The following is a 16374-nucleotide window of genomic DNA, read 5'->3' on the forward strand; positions in this document are numbered from 1 at the left end:
CGCGTTGTGTGTGACGTCTTCTTTTGCGCATGCGGGACGCTTTGAGGGTTCACACTAGAGTGCATTTGCTGTCACATTTTATTTGTAGACAAGCAGACAAAAAAAATCAGATTTGATCAAAAAAATCGGAATTGAGCATTAAGACCTGCAGTGTATAATATAAATACTAATACTAAATAAATAATATAAATGCTTACTTCAAGGCTAGCACAACTGTAGTTGAGGACCCCCACCACTGTCCTCACTCACTCATCACAATATATTAGCATGTCTTCAATAGCTGAACCCTGCATGTGCTTTATGTATTATCAAAACAATAGGAGCCCCTGACTCCTGGGAGGTCAGGCAAACCAGCAAAAGAAGATACAATAGCAGCTTCTGACAGTACAAAATCCATTGGTGGATTTACACTTTTAATAAGTATTTAACAGTAAAACAGAAAACACTCCCTTTGTGTTCTCCTCTAAAACCCAGCCAATTAACTTCAGGAGTTTTGTTAATTTATACAGAACCAGTACAAAGAGCTCTGCAGAGACATTCAGGGTAACTTAAGTCAGCTCTGTTTCACATCATTATCCTTTCTGCACTCCAATTATTTCAATTTCTTTTATGAATAGATGAATAGAAACACCCAGCTCTTGACATCCTCATCATTTAACTGTGTCCTCTCACATCAATGTGTACCGGTGAATGTATGAGCCAGGCTCTTTTGCTCACAGGGAAGGTTGAGTTCACTTGGATGCATCACCCCTGTGAACCTTGGTATGTGGTGTATGAATATGTAAAACTGATTTAATAAGAGAAAGTTTGTTGCTGCCAGAAGGGGAGAGAACAGAATCAAAAGTATTAAAAAGAACTATATTGACAGGCCAGATGAGATAATATTATATATGTTTGTGTTCTGGAGTTCACGGTTTTCCTCATTCAGCGGTCACTGCATGTGTGTGGGTGCATGTTGGCTTTTATGTGGTTACTCACCCTCATAAGACTGAAAGATGATGGGTTCAAGGAGTTCCTGGTATTCTTTGACCTGGGCCTTATTTCCTCTGAAGACCCCTACAAAACACACACACACACACACACACACACACACACACACACACACACACACACACACACACACACACACAATAAAAACATTGAAAATGCTTTTTCACATCTAACTGTTAACTGCATCAGTCAGGCAAAGTTACCCTAATAAAATAGTTTTACAATACTGAAAAATGGTGAGGCACTGTCAATAAAAATCTTCCTAGGTATACAAGATTTTTTTAAGAGCATTTCATTGTAGAGGCTTGTTGGTTATTGATGTATCCGTCTGGATCAGTTTAACTGCCTTTTTTCTTTTGAGCAGAGCCAATAAAGATGAATAGCTTCATATAGAGCAACAGGCCCTGCAGGTTGTCTGTTAGTCTTAAGAAAAATCTGTGGCATATAAAGAGGCAAAGGGGCTATTAGATTTATTTTTATTTTTTTTAAAGGAAGAAAGAAATGCTTAGGAAAAAGAGTCTTTCATTTATTTCTGACCATTTACTTTGGGTCACTAACAAATTTTAAAAAAAAGAAAAAAAGTGTGTATCCATGTCCTCTAAAACCAGAGAAAAACGTAACTTCTTGTAAAACGCTATAAGTCTGTCTTATACCATGGCAATGACCCACTTGAGGCACCATAACAGCAGCAATGGATAGAACAAGGCTTACCGTCAATCATCATGTAGATGAAAAATATGGGAAACTCGCACTCGATCCCATCAAAAAGCTGGAGAAAGACAGAGAGAGGAGGAGAGGAGAGGAATTATTGCTTTTTCGTTTCACAAAGAGAAGAGAGGCGCAGGAGCTTTAAAGCTGAATTTGAGCAGCACTGAATATGGAACAGTATGGCACAGAGAAAAAATATAAAGGATGTGACATTCTGAATGAAACCTGTCAGTATAGAGAGAAATATTACTGATCCTTTACAAGGTCATTTTTTTTCTAATTCAAAAACTTGGCTGTTTGTTTTGAGGAGGACATCTAGAGTTGTGAAAGTTTAGTATGTTTACGATAGACAGACACATAGATGGAAAAACACAGAGAAAGTCGGAGTTTAGTTTTACTGAGGACTCAGTGTCACTTCTCTATCACTGAATAATCAAAATCTTGGCTTTCAGTCTTTTACGACCTAACATGAAATAAGGTATTATTTGTAACCTAGCAACAACAAACACTTAAGAGCAGCGCTCAGAAAATGACACTGTGGCAAAAAACACTGCCATGTTGCCTGTGAACTCAGACCTTCAATATCAAAGATTTGTCAGATTTCACTCAGTATAACAAAGACAAGAGAATTACGATGTATGTTTAACAATATAAATACCTACTCGCTGTGTGCTTAAGTTAAAAAAAAAAAAAAGACATTGTTTGCTTAGGCTGCTGCCCCCGCGACCCGGCCTCGGATAAAGCGGATGAGGATGGATGGATGTTGCCTTTTAGTTCTGGTCGAGTTCTTCTTGACATTTTAGAATGTGAGGTTCACAGTAGTTTTATATAACCTAAAGTTGAAAGTATAAAGTCCAAACAAAAATCCAATCAATAAACTATACCATGTGTTACAAATGGGACTGCAAGCTATCATACATAATTAGTCAGGCCACAAATAAGCTTCAATATACCCTTTAAGGTTTTTATTCAAGTTTCTGAAAGCTTGTTAGAGGCATGTTCTTCCAAAACATTTTTGTTTTTGGATGTTTTAATGATGGTGGTGGAGACTGATCTGGTGACTGTGAAGGCCATAACGCGTGATACTCAAATTCATTGTAGTTCAATGACCACTCCCATCATGACAGAACCGCTCCATCACAGAAGAAAGGTGATTTTGCAGTGACCCTTCCCTCTAAAAGGTCAAGTGAAGCCAAAATGCATCAGCACAATGTCACCACAGCATAACTGAGCCACCTGATCCCACCACAATAGTTGACCAAGTGTTAAGGGTTTTGCCTCTAATCCTATAATTTCTTTTAATTCAAACTATTTATAAATATGGGAGCTTTGGCTCACATTAAATACATGAATTTTATAGTAGATAGTTCTGCTTGTGTATTCATACTAAATCACAAATCAGAATCCTTTGACTGATTCACTTTCTCACGCCAGACATGCAGCAGATTGCTTGGTTGTGGTCCAGCTGTTTAGTGTGCAACAAAGTTTGATTGACAGCTCTCATGTTGCCTGGAACAGACCAACCCAAGTCATTTCAGTAAGATGTTCGGCTTCCTTTAGCCTCCAAAACAACTTCAAAACCCTCGGCACACATTTGTCTGATTTAAGATGAACATAATTTTTTCTAAAAGATTAACTCAGTTGCTGTTTTGACAAATCCACTGCAAAATGTAACCCATGCCTCTTCCCACAAGTAAGAACTAGTGACTTTGTAGGCCATGGCATATGATTTCTATCATTTTTTATACTTATCAAACCATTCAGTGTTTTTCCCTCCTTGCTTCCTCTTATTTGGCCAATTTATTCAGTTTTTTTATTTTTTTATTTAATTAAACCTGTCAGCTCATAAACACATTGCTGTCAAATGAATGTGAATAAATCAAAAGCACCAAGTGGCAGCAGCTAGACAAAAGTTCCCCAAATAAACACTTGAATTCACACCATCACTTCCTGGATTTTTCTCTGAATCTTGCACACTTCATCTGCTGTATTTGCACTGTATCTTACACAAGCACCCATGCACAAACAAACGAACAAAAATCTTAAGCCATTCAATTACAAGTCACATTTACAATAGACAATAAAGCTAAGCAGACAATCATTCACTCTAGTAATTCAGTGCTTAATTAAAGAGGATCAACTCAAAACACTGTCCCTACACAATAACCCACCTTTAGTCACCGAATTTGGAAACACACTAAAAATAATAAAGGTCAGTGTATAAAAAGATCAAACAATCTGCAGAATTTTATTAGCCTCTTAAAAAAAATCCATCGATACAAAATGCATGTGTGCATAAGTCCGTGTGTGTCTGCATTTTAGTCCCTCTATCTATAAAAGTAATTAGTTCTGACTATCTTTGTACCTTATCTTTTTCAATAATCTCTGCGCTGATGGAAGATAACAGAGACATCCTAATGCAATAACAAATGCCTGGCTGAGCTGGCACACATGCTCGTACAAACACACTTAGAAGGTGCTTTTCACTGAGCGGATACTCATGTCTGTATTAATGTGCTTCTTTAAATGTCGGCACTCTGTGATTATGTAGATCTGCAGGTCTCGAGGTGTATATTTCACCAAAGACGGGAAGCAATAGCAGCTATCAGGTGGGTTATAGAGAGGAAGGAAAAAAGAAAGGCAAGTGCATAAAGAGATAGAGAAGCAGGGGAGGGGTGTATTTGGTGGCGGGGGGAGAGAGTACGAGAGAACAGGAGAGCTGAGGCAGTCACCCAGTGAGGCCTGTGCCTTTTGGCCCGTTGAGGCTGTAAACAGACAGGGATCCCTGGTGTTTTGTGCTTGAGCAGCTCGACTGATTGGTAAAACTGTCTATCACACAGGCTGCTGCCGCTGCTCTCTGTCAATGGTAAACAGACAGGGAGCACAGACGCCTGCCCTGCTGTGAATTCTCTCTTAAACACCAACAACAACTTTAGTCAATGTCTTCTGCAGGGGAACCCGGCCTACCTGTGATTTCTTTCCTCCAGATAAAACGCAAACTGTGTCAGACACACTCAAAGCATTTCATTTTGTTGTGAGGTGGCTTATGACTCAAAAGAGTCATTTTACTCACGGTATTGCTTTTCGACTATATTTGTAACACTATTAATCAGCGAGGATTCTGAAACTGGCAAATCACTTTTTTTAATTCATTAATAAAAAAAATTAATGAATTAAAAAAAATAATTGGGTTTTTACATTATGAAACGTTAACTGGCCAGAGTGTCTTCCACAACAAATCTGACTGCCTGCTGGTCGAACTAAAGGCAGGACGGAGCCTGAAGGAACTGAGGCATTAAACATTGTTTGATAATTCTTAGAGTCTTTAGAGTCTTTGTATCCTATTAGCCGCAGGATTAAACAAAGCTCATTTCAAAGTGGTTCAGAGTTGGAGCCCCATGAGTGCCCACTCTGACATATCAAGCAAGCACTTCCATCATCAGTGCCTTTTTAAATCTTTTTTCCTCAGCCTCACCTTTCAGACAGAAAAGTCACCTTTTGTCACTACAAAGTGATGACTATCCTTTTTAATGAATCATGAATGTAATTAAGGAATCAAATTACTGTCAGGTGACTCTTTGATTACATACATCCCTACTAGGTACAACTGATTAGGCCTTTTGAAACAGTTGGTTAGTGTTTCACTTCCAAACAGAAACTCCAGCATCTGTCTAAACTCACAGATCTCTGCTTTCTTACCTAACGCCTCTCTGAGCTCATTAATTCTAGCAGGCTAGCTCTCCAGGTAAAGTAATGATTTGTTTAGTATTAAGAGTCCAGCCTGCGATTCACTCATGGTATGCTTCTAAAGTGACTGCACTGTCATTTGGCCAGGATCACAGGGAATGCCCGGTCATTCACATAGGTGTATATGCATGAGCATACACACTGATAAGGAACAACTCAGCTGCATACCCAGCGCACCCACACACATGCACGCTAAGATTTAGGGTGAAATACCTGGGGGATTAGGATGCGTGGAATGGGAGAGGCTAAGTCGCAGGCAGATCTCTTAGCATTATCATAAAAGGATGAAACCTTTGGAGGATTATGAATTTCGAAAACTTTTGAAATGTCAAGCACTTTCAAGCTGAACTTTTCCACATGTTATGCATTGCTAGCTGTGCTTGTGGTTACTGGCAATTGAGTTCAACTCAGTTATATAAAACCTATATTTTACACGCACACACACACACACACACACACACACACATACACTCGTCATTTTGTTCAGCTGCTAAATTGCTCACTAATGAAAATAGCTAATCAGCCAATCACATGGCAGTAATGCAACACACTTAGGCATCCTGCAGCTCAAACTGAGCATCTGTATGGGGAAGAATGGTGATTTAAATGATTCTGAACATGGCATGGTTTTTGGTGCCAGATGGGCTGGCCTAAGACTTTCAGAAACTGCTGATCTACATCTCCATGACTTACAAAGAGTGTTCCAAAAAGAGAAGAAATATTGCATATACATCAGTTCTCTGGGGGGGAAATGCCTTGCTGATGCCAGAAGTCTGAGGTGAATGACCAAACTAATTAGAGCTAACAATAAGACAACAGTAACTCAATTGCTTGTTATAGTCAAGGTATGCACCTTAAGGTTCAATTCAAACTGGACTGGCTCACCAAGATGTTTCCAGCACTTTACCAACAAAGAGGTAAGATAGTTCTGAAGCAGCAAGGTGTACCTAATAAAGTATCATCCTTTAATTCTGTGAATAATTAGCTGCTATGGAACATGTGAGGCAGATTAAACAGAGGTGATAAGAACAGCGCAGACAATTTTAAAAGAGATAAAAATAATAGAAAGGAGGTAAAACGAAAAAAGAAAAAGCAAAAACAGATTAGGAATAACAAAAAAGAAAATTACTAAAGAAAATACTCAACAAGAATCACAAACCATGACAAAAGAACTAGAAGTGTAGCTGTCAGCACACTGAACCACAATATATTTATTCGATGTCTAAAAATTCTAAAATGTCACTGCTCGTAAATCTCTAACTGATCATTTTCTTTAATGGAAAGTCGGGTTAATTTTTTTAAAATCCATTTACTAGATTTGAAGCATATTATTCACAGATATAATTTTTATTTCAACTGCTACGCTAATGACCATCTTATTAAAACCTGGAACAACAAGAAACATTTTGGATCACATTATCTTCTTTAGGAATATAGCCCATAATTTCTTCTTTGCATTGGCAAAATACAAATGAGCTATTTAAAATGAAACAAAAACTGTGGCTTTAATCCAAAGAAGAACAGAATATAGAGAAAAAACACGAGTACAAACCTTCATTTCAGCAGGTTTGTAGTAGCGGCGATTCTTGTCTTCGTTTGCGGTGCGGTAGCCGTCACGGAGGAAACGTTTGAAGCCATATTTGCCACGGAGCTTGCGGACAATCTTGTCAAGTGTCTGAGTGTAAAGAGCATCATCATCAACAGCAAACGCAGGATAGCTGATGGTTGGAAGTAAAGCTGCATCTGTGTTCTGCCGGAGACAAACAAACAAACAAAAAAAAAAGATTTACAACAATTATGAACTACGTGAAATGTTTTTGCCACATTTGCTATATATAATATATATTTCCAGGCTGATATTTTTACTTCTTTTTTTAAAATTTTTATTTTTTTTTAGCTACATTTAGTGTTTGTGTAAAAATCCACTGGCATTTTAGGTCAGAGAAATATTTTGAAAATTCCACAAGGACCAAAACTTTTCCCCAATGACTGCATCTCACAGTCACTTTGCATAACTTCTGAGTATAAAATGAGGGAAGCCACTAAGATAATTTATTGTACATCTATATATTCTACAGAAAGAATTATTAAACATGCGTGAATGCCCATACGCGGTTTAGGAGTGAAAGTGTCGGTTTATAAATAAAACACTACAGCACTGACTACATTTACATACAGGCTATGGTTAGGAACGAATCTTGTTATCAGGCTTGACAAACCACTGTGACTGAGCATCTAATAGTCCCATTTTATTGTTTGGTTTACTCTATTAAGCAAGGGAAATGAAATCTATGAGGGCATAGCTTCACTGCAAACAGCTATGAATATTTAAAGTTTATTAATAGACGGCAGATTCCAAAAATCAAAGCCTTTCCATATCCTGTCTGAGCACTGGAATCTATAAAATAACTGCAGGGACAAGCGCTCTGACATGGACGTGGCTATGGACGTGGCTATGGACGCTTAAGGACCAGATTTCTGTTCTGTTTTGATTTCTGCTGCTCTCCTTTGTAGCGCGTTTCTTTTTTATACTTTGCACATATCTCTGCAGCTCACAGAGGAGCCAGGTGTAGCTCTGTCTAGTCCTATTCATTTATATTCTTCAACTTCTTGTTACAACCCTAATCTACATGGTAACATCCTCAGCAGCTACAGCTGAGAAATCATATCAGCTTGCAACACACTCTGTGCAGGTATTGAATGTGTCTAGAATTGAATACTGGATTTCAATCTTTTGACATATTACATGACATGGTGATAATATATTGATGTTTTGCATATCTTGACACAATCCTGACAATTGTTGGCGTCTCCTGCACTCCTTCAGACTTCTTAATGTCAGTCTCCTATGTCTATAATGCCATTGCTGATCGTCTAATTACACTAATTTCCTCCCAGGCTGTTGGTGACTAGACAATTCTGGCTTACAAGTTCAACACACGCACACACAGACACACAGCTGTAATGATTTAAGTGCCTGCGAGTGTTGGCGAGTAGGAAAGATTTTCCTCACACTTTCTTCTTTGAGCTTTACCTCCCTGCATCTCTATATCCAGCTCTTACTTTTGCCATTTCTTGTCAGTGGTGTACGATCAAGAGCTCAGGTACGGGCAGTGTAATGACTGCACCGTGAGGAACATACATTGTTGAATTGATATCTACTGACACACTGACATGAGTGCGTGGTCTGTTTGATGTGTGTAATTAACCTTATCTGACATATGCGTGACAGGCTACTATTTTGTAGAGCCTATGCATACAGCTGCTTCTCTACACCGTAAAAGAGCGTTGGGGGAAACGTTTGCGTCATGCTGTGAAACTGTGGATATTTTTCTAAGAACAAAGAGATCAGCTCACAGACAAAATGCAACATTTAAACGATATTTTAATATTTATTCTAGTTCTAATATGATCAATTTAGACAAAATAACAAAAAGGAAATAAAAATAAGATTCTTGATTTTTGAATAAACTATTTTAAAAGATTGTTGCATTTTAGAGCAAAACGAAAGGTTACTTGATCACTGTTTTAACGATCACTGCAAGGCGGATATCATAAAAATACTGTGGGAGTTTTTTTGCTCTGACTGCACATTCCTGTATGCCGGTTCAACATTTCTCTACAATAGTTAATAGTTTAAATATTTTAAAAATTGAGCAAATGCAAAGTGCTCACTGTGCTGGACTGACATTGTCATCCCAAGACCATGTACCAATTTGTCATAAGCCTTCAGTGAAATTCAGTTTACTGAGTTTGATTCAATTTGCAAGAACAGACACCTCAGAGCACTTCATATTGTAAGGTAAAAACTAATTAGAGTGAGAACTACAACAATCAGACGATCCCCTATGAAGCAAGCAATGGTGGGAAGAAAGAACCCCCCTCTTTCTCTGGAAGAGACTTCCAGCAGAACCAGGGTAAGGGTTTAGGGGCGAGGTAAAAGAGAAGAGAAAAAAGGAGAGAAAAGAGAAACAAGAATAAAATGCATAATGAAGAAGAAATGGTTACCAGAGAGAGTCCTGACTACAACCCCAAGCTTTATCAAACAAAAATGTTTTAAGCCTAATTGTAGAAGTATGAGGGTGCCAGTATCTCAACTCCAAACTGTGAGCTGGTTCCACAAAAGCGGGGATTGATAGTTGAAAGCACTGACTTAAGTTCATTCTACGTTTGGAAACTCTAGGAACCACGGAAAAGCCTGCACTCTGAGAGTGAATGGCTCTACAAGATGTTTAAGATATGAAGCTGATAATATTTTGCAAATTTTAGAAGTGCTCTATTGCACATATTGCTTTGTGTCGTTTCTGCCTTTTGTTACTTGTAAAATCTGTATGCTTTTCTTTGTTTTATTAAAATTATTTAGAAGATGTACACAGTCAATAAATTGATTGATGTACTCACATGGGAGCGAGACTCTCTGGGTAGTAGAGAGCAAAGGGTTTGCCTGTTCCTGTTGTGAGCATCCAGATCCACAAATATCACAGACCATGAGCAGCCCTGCAGCATAAAAGAAAAGCATTCAATTTACAGCTAAACAATTTGTGCTTCACAGTAACATATAGCTCTATACGTGCAAAACGACAAACATACACAAAGTCCTCCATTTGTCCAAAGAAATAAAAATAAATAAATAAATATGGAAATGCTTAAAATTATTTGGCTTCAAAGCCTCCGGTATTACACCTCCACACATCAAAACACTGTTTCGCTGTAAAACCAGGCAGATATATTTGGATTGCTCATGTTATTGAAGTGCAGTGTGGGAGTGCTTAAACAACAGCTAGTCATCCGATCACTTTAAAAGTCTCCCTGTACAAAAATGAAGCACTACTACCACGATGCAGTTTGTCCATCCAGAGCACTTAAACACTTCCATGAGAGGAAGGGGGGGAACATTTTGTGCTTTTTACTCAGTAAGGGAAGCAATCAAACCATTTTTCAGGAAAAAAAAAAAACAGTCCACTGCACTTCATCCATCCATCAGCAGTGCTTATATGAAACCAAGTGGGCAATTCCCCCAAACTGCTAAGCAGTTTCTAATGCAAGTCAGATGCATTATGTATGAATATTGCCAATGTCGCGTTTTTTATTTCTAAAAAAAGAAAGAAAAAAAAAACACATCTGGCCAAGGCTTTTAGTCAAATCAGCAAGCTTTCCTCTAGAAATTTACATAGTGCATACATAGTGAATTGCTAGCCACCAGTGTAGACAGCTGTGTGGCAAGTTAGTGAAAAAACCCACATAAGAAAACAGAGTGTTAGAAAAGCAACGTATAAAAACACTAACCCACAAAGCAAGCATGTAAAATGAGTGTTTTTGCCTTTTAGATTTGAGCCATTTTGTCTTCTTTTATTTAGTCACATTTTTTAAGCAGAAGCAGACAGTCCAACCAGCTTATCATGATTTAACTACTACATTTTTCTATTTACTTCTTTTACAAAAAATAAAAAATAAGTTTGAATATGCACTGTATATTTGTAGCATAATATCTCTTCCAACAGAACTAAGCAATAAAAAAAAAATAAAAAAAACTAGGCAATGAGTTAAGATAAGACATAATCTGTAGAATACTTTCAGTGCAACAGCTCAACCCTTTTTGAGCAGTGGATGCTGTTTTAAGGTTTTCTTCAAACCATCTTTGATTTTAGAAAACTAAGCACTGCTTGTTCCTTGTGCATCTATCACTATGCATCCTCATGAGTGATCTGAAGTAAAAAAAAAAAAAAAGTTGACTATAACCTGCAGTCTTTGATAGTCTTTGAAGGCAAATATCTGTCAATATAAATTATTTTCAGGTTTTTCTCAATACAACCATCCTTCCACCTACTGTGAGGATTTGGCTCACGCCTCTCAAAAAAAACACTGATGTCATTGGGGTTTTTTATGGTCTGCTATGAACATTGATTGAATGTCAATTATTTAAAGCCCATTTTTTAAAGACACTATAATGATTTACTTTGAACTTTAACTTGACACCACTTTCTATGCACTGATATATGTATGAAATACATTTAATTTACAGAAATATATTAAACTGGACTTTGTTAAGCATGTGCTTGGCTCTGCTTTATCCCTGCTCTTGACACGGTGTGAATTAGGTGACAGTCCCTTGAGAGAAACTAGAATGTGTTGGGATTTGATTGTAGAGCCGTGTGTAAACAGCACTGTGAATTTAAAGACCGGCTTTAAAGTTGAAGGATCCTCCTCATGTGAGATCAATTTTATCCGCCCAGTTCAATTTGTCACACCGAGAGGCTTCTATCATGCGTTCAGTGTGACTTTGAGGGGGCTGTGGTGAGGGGTCGGGTGTGACTTTTTCAAAACTGAAGGATGCGTGTCTGTCCATGTAATACAAAGGCTAACTGTGATATACAGCCACAAGAGTGTGCAAAAGTATGATAGAAGAGTTAAGAGTGTACTGAATGTTCCGGTTTAGGGCGTCGAGGGGAAGGAGCTACATTTGGTGCTTGAGCGTCAGCTGGGACATCAAGATTGAAAGAGATCATTAATAAGCAACTGGAAAGCTTGTAGCATTCCCACAAAGGGGCACGAGACCGGCAGAGACAGGCACACTCATTCTCTCACATGTACAGAAGCCCCATACAGCATGGACCATAAAGCAGCCACCTCTATAAATTGATTCTTTCAACAAGCTTGAGCTCAATGACAAAATCCATTTTCAGGCACAGTTAAATCCTTTATTTTGCAGATGTTCAGAAGAGAAACACAAACAGCAACTTTACGGTCATACCCGACAGCCACATACGATGAGAAGATAAAGAGTCTAAGCTTAAATGGAGAGAACTGCCACACAAACCATTCTGGGAAAATACCCGAGTGAAGAAAATAAGAAGAAAAGATAATAAGAGAGGAAGCTTGCTAAGTGGAAGGCTTCATTTTCCAATCCATTAGCAGGTATAATGAATGTCTCTGTTTTCTTCTCCTAAAAAAATTAAATAAATAAATAAGAAACATATCCACTAATGGACTTTGCACACAGAAAAACAGCCTCTGAAATTTGAAGGGAAACCTGATTCAACTGTGGCCATCGATCACAGTCTGTAGAAGCACAAACAATTTGCTGAGACAAACACAAACATGCACAAACATACTTCCCTGATCAATCGTCCACTCAGAGAAGCAATCTTGCTACAGTGACAGCGGCACTAATTACACTGATGCCGTCTACCTGTAAATAAACTGCAGTTTTCTACTAATCAGGCTGGTCATCGGGGTGACATTGCACCCAGCTAGGATACCTTCTTGATGTACAGAGGAGATTTGAATGGGCTATAATGCAGTCTACTACCTGGTGGCACAGTTAAACAGGAGACAAATCAATGTGAGTTCGGAAGAGGTGGCAAAGTATAAGAAGTCAGGGAATCAAATACCTGATTTCCAAACAGGTTGAATCCATTGATGGCCTCCAGAGCAGCTTTAGCAAGGCCCACAGAGCTGAAAAGAAAAGAAACTGCAAACTTTCACCAAAACATACAATAAGCAAGTATAATTCAATCTAACATTGATCAGTTTAAGAATATATTATTTTTCATTCTTAAGAAAGCAGAAAAAATGATGCAACGTGAATCAAATATGTTTTGAAAATGTCAAAAGTCCCCAAAGTTCACCAGAAAGCCTTCTGAATCACATTTGAATCTTAAATGGCTATCTGTTAGGATTCAATAAAGCTGAAGGCTCCTGAGATTGTGGTCTACTTTCGATAATGGATGATGGAGAGGAGAGAAAAAAAAAACAAAAAAACATAGTGCATTTCACAGTGGCTGGCTACTGTGATTGCAATGCAGCCTAAATGTGAATCAATTTTACTGTCATTTTGTTTCCCTTTCTACCCTACCAAGATTTCCCTAGAAAAGAACAGAGAGGAGAAAGGGAAAAAATGCAGGAAACTTGCCACTGACTGGTGGTAGATGTGCTGACATATTAAAAAGCATTAGTACAGATGATGGGAGGCTAATTTAGCCTCTAAAAGAGTTCTGCTGAAAGTAGTTTTGTGTAACACACAGAGATACACAAACACGCGCAAACTGACAGCAGTGGTCAGAAATCCTGACAGTACCTCACATGTACATAGAATGCTTTAAAGCTTTGTGGAAACCCAGGGTGTTAAAAAAAGTGATGCTTGGAATCAGGACCAGAGTAAAATGATGATGCAACCATGTCGGTTGACAGGTGGAGATAAGGATTCGCATGATGAAAATATTGCTGCAGACTGTACAACAGTCTTCTGCTACTCTGAGAGTAGGTGTGTTTACATACAGTGGTTCAGTATTGAGCCACACACACCAACTTTTCTTTACTTGATTAAAAATGGACAAACTCATTGTGATTGTGATTCTGCAGTTGACAGAACCACCGACTGCTCAGGAATGATCCATTGTGAATCCTGTGAGCTTAGAGCCATATTCGTGTTTCGAAGCAGGACGTGACAGATGAGGAATGGTTCTAATATGGAGTTTGATTATTATACAGATCGTGTTTCCACGGAGCCATTCTGAATTGTTTCGTTTTTGGATACGCCATGGTAATTAATACAAAAGTACATATATAAGCCAACTCATTAACTGGGGGAATCCAAAAGCATGGCGTGCAGAGATAGAAACACGAAAAGACACAGCACTCCTCAATACACTGAATTTGTTATCTTTTCTTGAGGACATCTTGACAGGCTGGTGCCAATAGCTCTGGATTGTTGGAGAAAGAAAAAAAGACATGCTTTTCAGAGATAAGCAATAGCAGAAATTGAGGATCTTTATCAAGAAACCGAGCGAGGAGAGGAAGGCCGGTTTGACCTTGGATGATAAATCAGTTAGGGAAAACGTAACAAAAAGTCAACACGGGCTAAGAACAGTGCTGGTGTTTGAAAAGGTTGTTCCAAATCCTTATCTGCATGGTGGTTAACCATTCAGATGGCTGGTCCATTACATTTTCTTTTAATATAGGTTATTTACTTGCTGACTGACATTTTTTTTTAGCTACCAACTTGTGCTGATTTGACATTTCCATCAGTACACACTGACCCGACAAACACCTCACTAGATCAAATAGACTTGATTATAAAGAAAAGCATTACATGTTCCCACATTTCTGCTGCTTCCTGCAGGAAATACAGTGTTTTTACATTTATTGTTTGGCGCTGATCTATTTATATGGACAGGAAAGAAAAAGAAGATTGAATAGATAAGAGTCCTTCTTGCTATAGTTACTGTTGTTTTCTCTATAAGCAAAAACCAATGACTGTTTTCTACAGTCATTGGCAAAAACCATTAGAATTTCACAATCTAGTGAATTAAAATACATAGATATTACAAATAAAGTTAACTCAGAGCCCTATTACTAAAAATCTGAAATAATTAGGGGTTTTGTAGTTAATTTCAAGAAGATGGAACACTCTACATCATTGTTGTTTTTCCAAGTGTTGCACTCACCGACAGTGAGACAGAAACAGAGGGCCCAGGCAAATATGATTTGCAGTTGCGTAAGAAGAAAACCAAAGTAATATTTTAGTAAAACTAAAAGATCTGTTTTAACGGGTGTATTTATAAAACTAGAAGAGTATCAAGGCATAGTTTCTCTTGGCCCATGGAGCATTTAAGCACTATTGCATTTTTAAAAAATGATTGTTTCTCTCTTGTGACTCATCAGTAGGCACCTCAGTTTACTGCTAAACCCACTGCTCAATCCCCAATTTAAAGCAACAGCTGCTAAGATTTTAAAAAAAGGGGAAAAGAAAAAAAACATGAGCAGCTAAGGTGAGCACAGTGAAGAATTTACCAGCTAAAGAGTGACGCATTTCCCTCAGGTGTGGGTGGACAAGGTGGTGGAAGGTGACTCGATATTGGTCTACTCATCAGATACATACAAAAAATGACTCCAAATGCATCCTAATGCATTAGACGAGTGGATGTGTAAAATGGCAACTCTTAAGTGACACATTTAGCATATTAAATATATGTCAAATATATCCATCCATTGTCTTCCCTTTGTCCATTTCAGGGCTGCGGGTGGCGCTGGAGCCTATCCCAGCTGTCTTAAAGCGAGATCCAGGGTAGAACCTGGACAAGTTGCCAGACTGTCGCAGGGCTAACACACAGAGACAGACAACAATTCACACCGAAGGGCAATTTAGAATCACCAGTTAACCTAACCCCACAAACTGCATGTCTTCGGACTGTTGGAGGAAGGTGAAGTACCCGGAGAGAACCCACGCAACACAGGGAGAACATGCAAAGTCCACTCAGAAAGACCCCGGCCTGATGGTGGAAGTGAACTCGGGACCTTCTTGCTGTGAGACAACCATGCTAACCATGTAAAATATAGTGGGTTTGCAAACCCATGAAGTATGGGTTTGCTCTAAAAACATTTATTTTGAATCTTTGATACATTCTCACATCTTTTTTCTGGTGTTACAACTTTCCCACAGACCTTATTTCAGGTATGTAACTTAAGTTTTAGGACTTTTGCAGCACCCTGCATACAGGACATATTCTGGCCAGTACTACAAAAGTGGTAAAAGTATAGAGAAAAGCAAAAGTAAGGTAAAAAAAAAACAAACAAAAAAAACGAGAGTGTGGAGAGAATGTTTTTGTGTGTTTTCTTTTTACTGACCTGGAATGCAGTTCAGTGCTGCCATTATTGTACTTGCTGCCTCTCTCCCACATGCCAAAGTCAGGTACCCTATATGCTCTTTCCACACAGAAAACCAGGTTCTGGATGAAGGAAACCTGCATGTAGAAAACAAACATACATGGGACACTCGGAAAAAAATGCAACATACTGTGTTTATGCAACCTGCATACACAGAGTATACTGACACACACACGCCCATGCATGCATAAACGGGGCTAGAGACAGAAGATGTGTCCAAAAAGAAAGTGGAATCGCAGTACATAACGTAAAATGCAGCTACGC

At 38.4% G+C, this 16374-nt stretch overlaps 1 protein-coding gene across 1 annotated transcript in view; it reads right to left on the bottom strand.

The window, feature by feature from the left end:
- Positions 1-16374, bottom strand: part of LOC102195293 (phosphorylase b kinase regulatory subunit beta-like) — a 56828-nt gene that overhangs the window by 1942 nt on the left and 38512 nt on the right. Inside the window, exons 8-13 of the mRNA XM_005727691.1 lie at positions 16072-16187; positions 12837-12900; positions 9847-9942; positions 6998-7195; positions 1702-1759; positions 979-1056 (exon numbers count right to left, since the gene is read on the bottom strand). Of these exons, the coding sequence (XP_005727748.1) occupies positions 979-1056; positions 1702-1759; positions 6998-7195; positions 9847-9942; positions 12837-12900; positions 16072-16187 (610 nt within the window). The remainder of the gene's footprint in view (positions 1-978; positions 1057-1701; positions 1760-6997; positions 7196-9846; positions 9943-12836; positions 12901-16071; positions 16188-16374) is intronic.

This window comes from Pundamilia nyererei, unplaced genomic scaffold, assembly GCF_000239375.1.
Source record: "Pundamilia nyererei isolate P.nyererei 1_Seehausen unplaced genomic scaffold, PunNye1.0 scaffold00025, whole genome shotgun sequence".
Lineage (NCBI taxonomy): Eukaryota > Metazoa > Chordata > Actinopteri > Cichliformes > Cichlidae > Pundamilia > Pundamilia nyererei.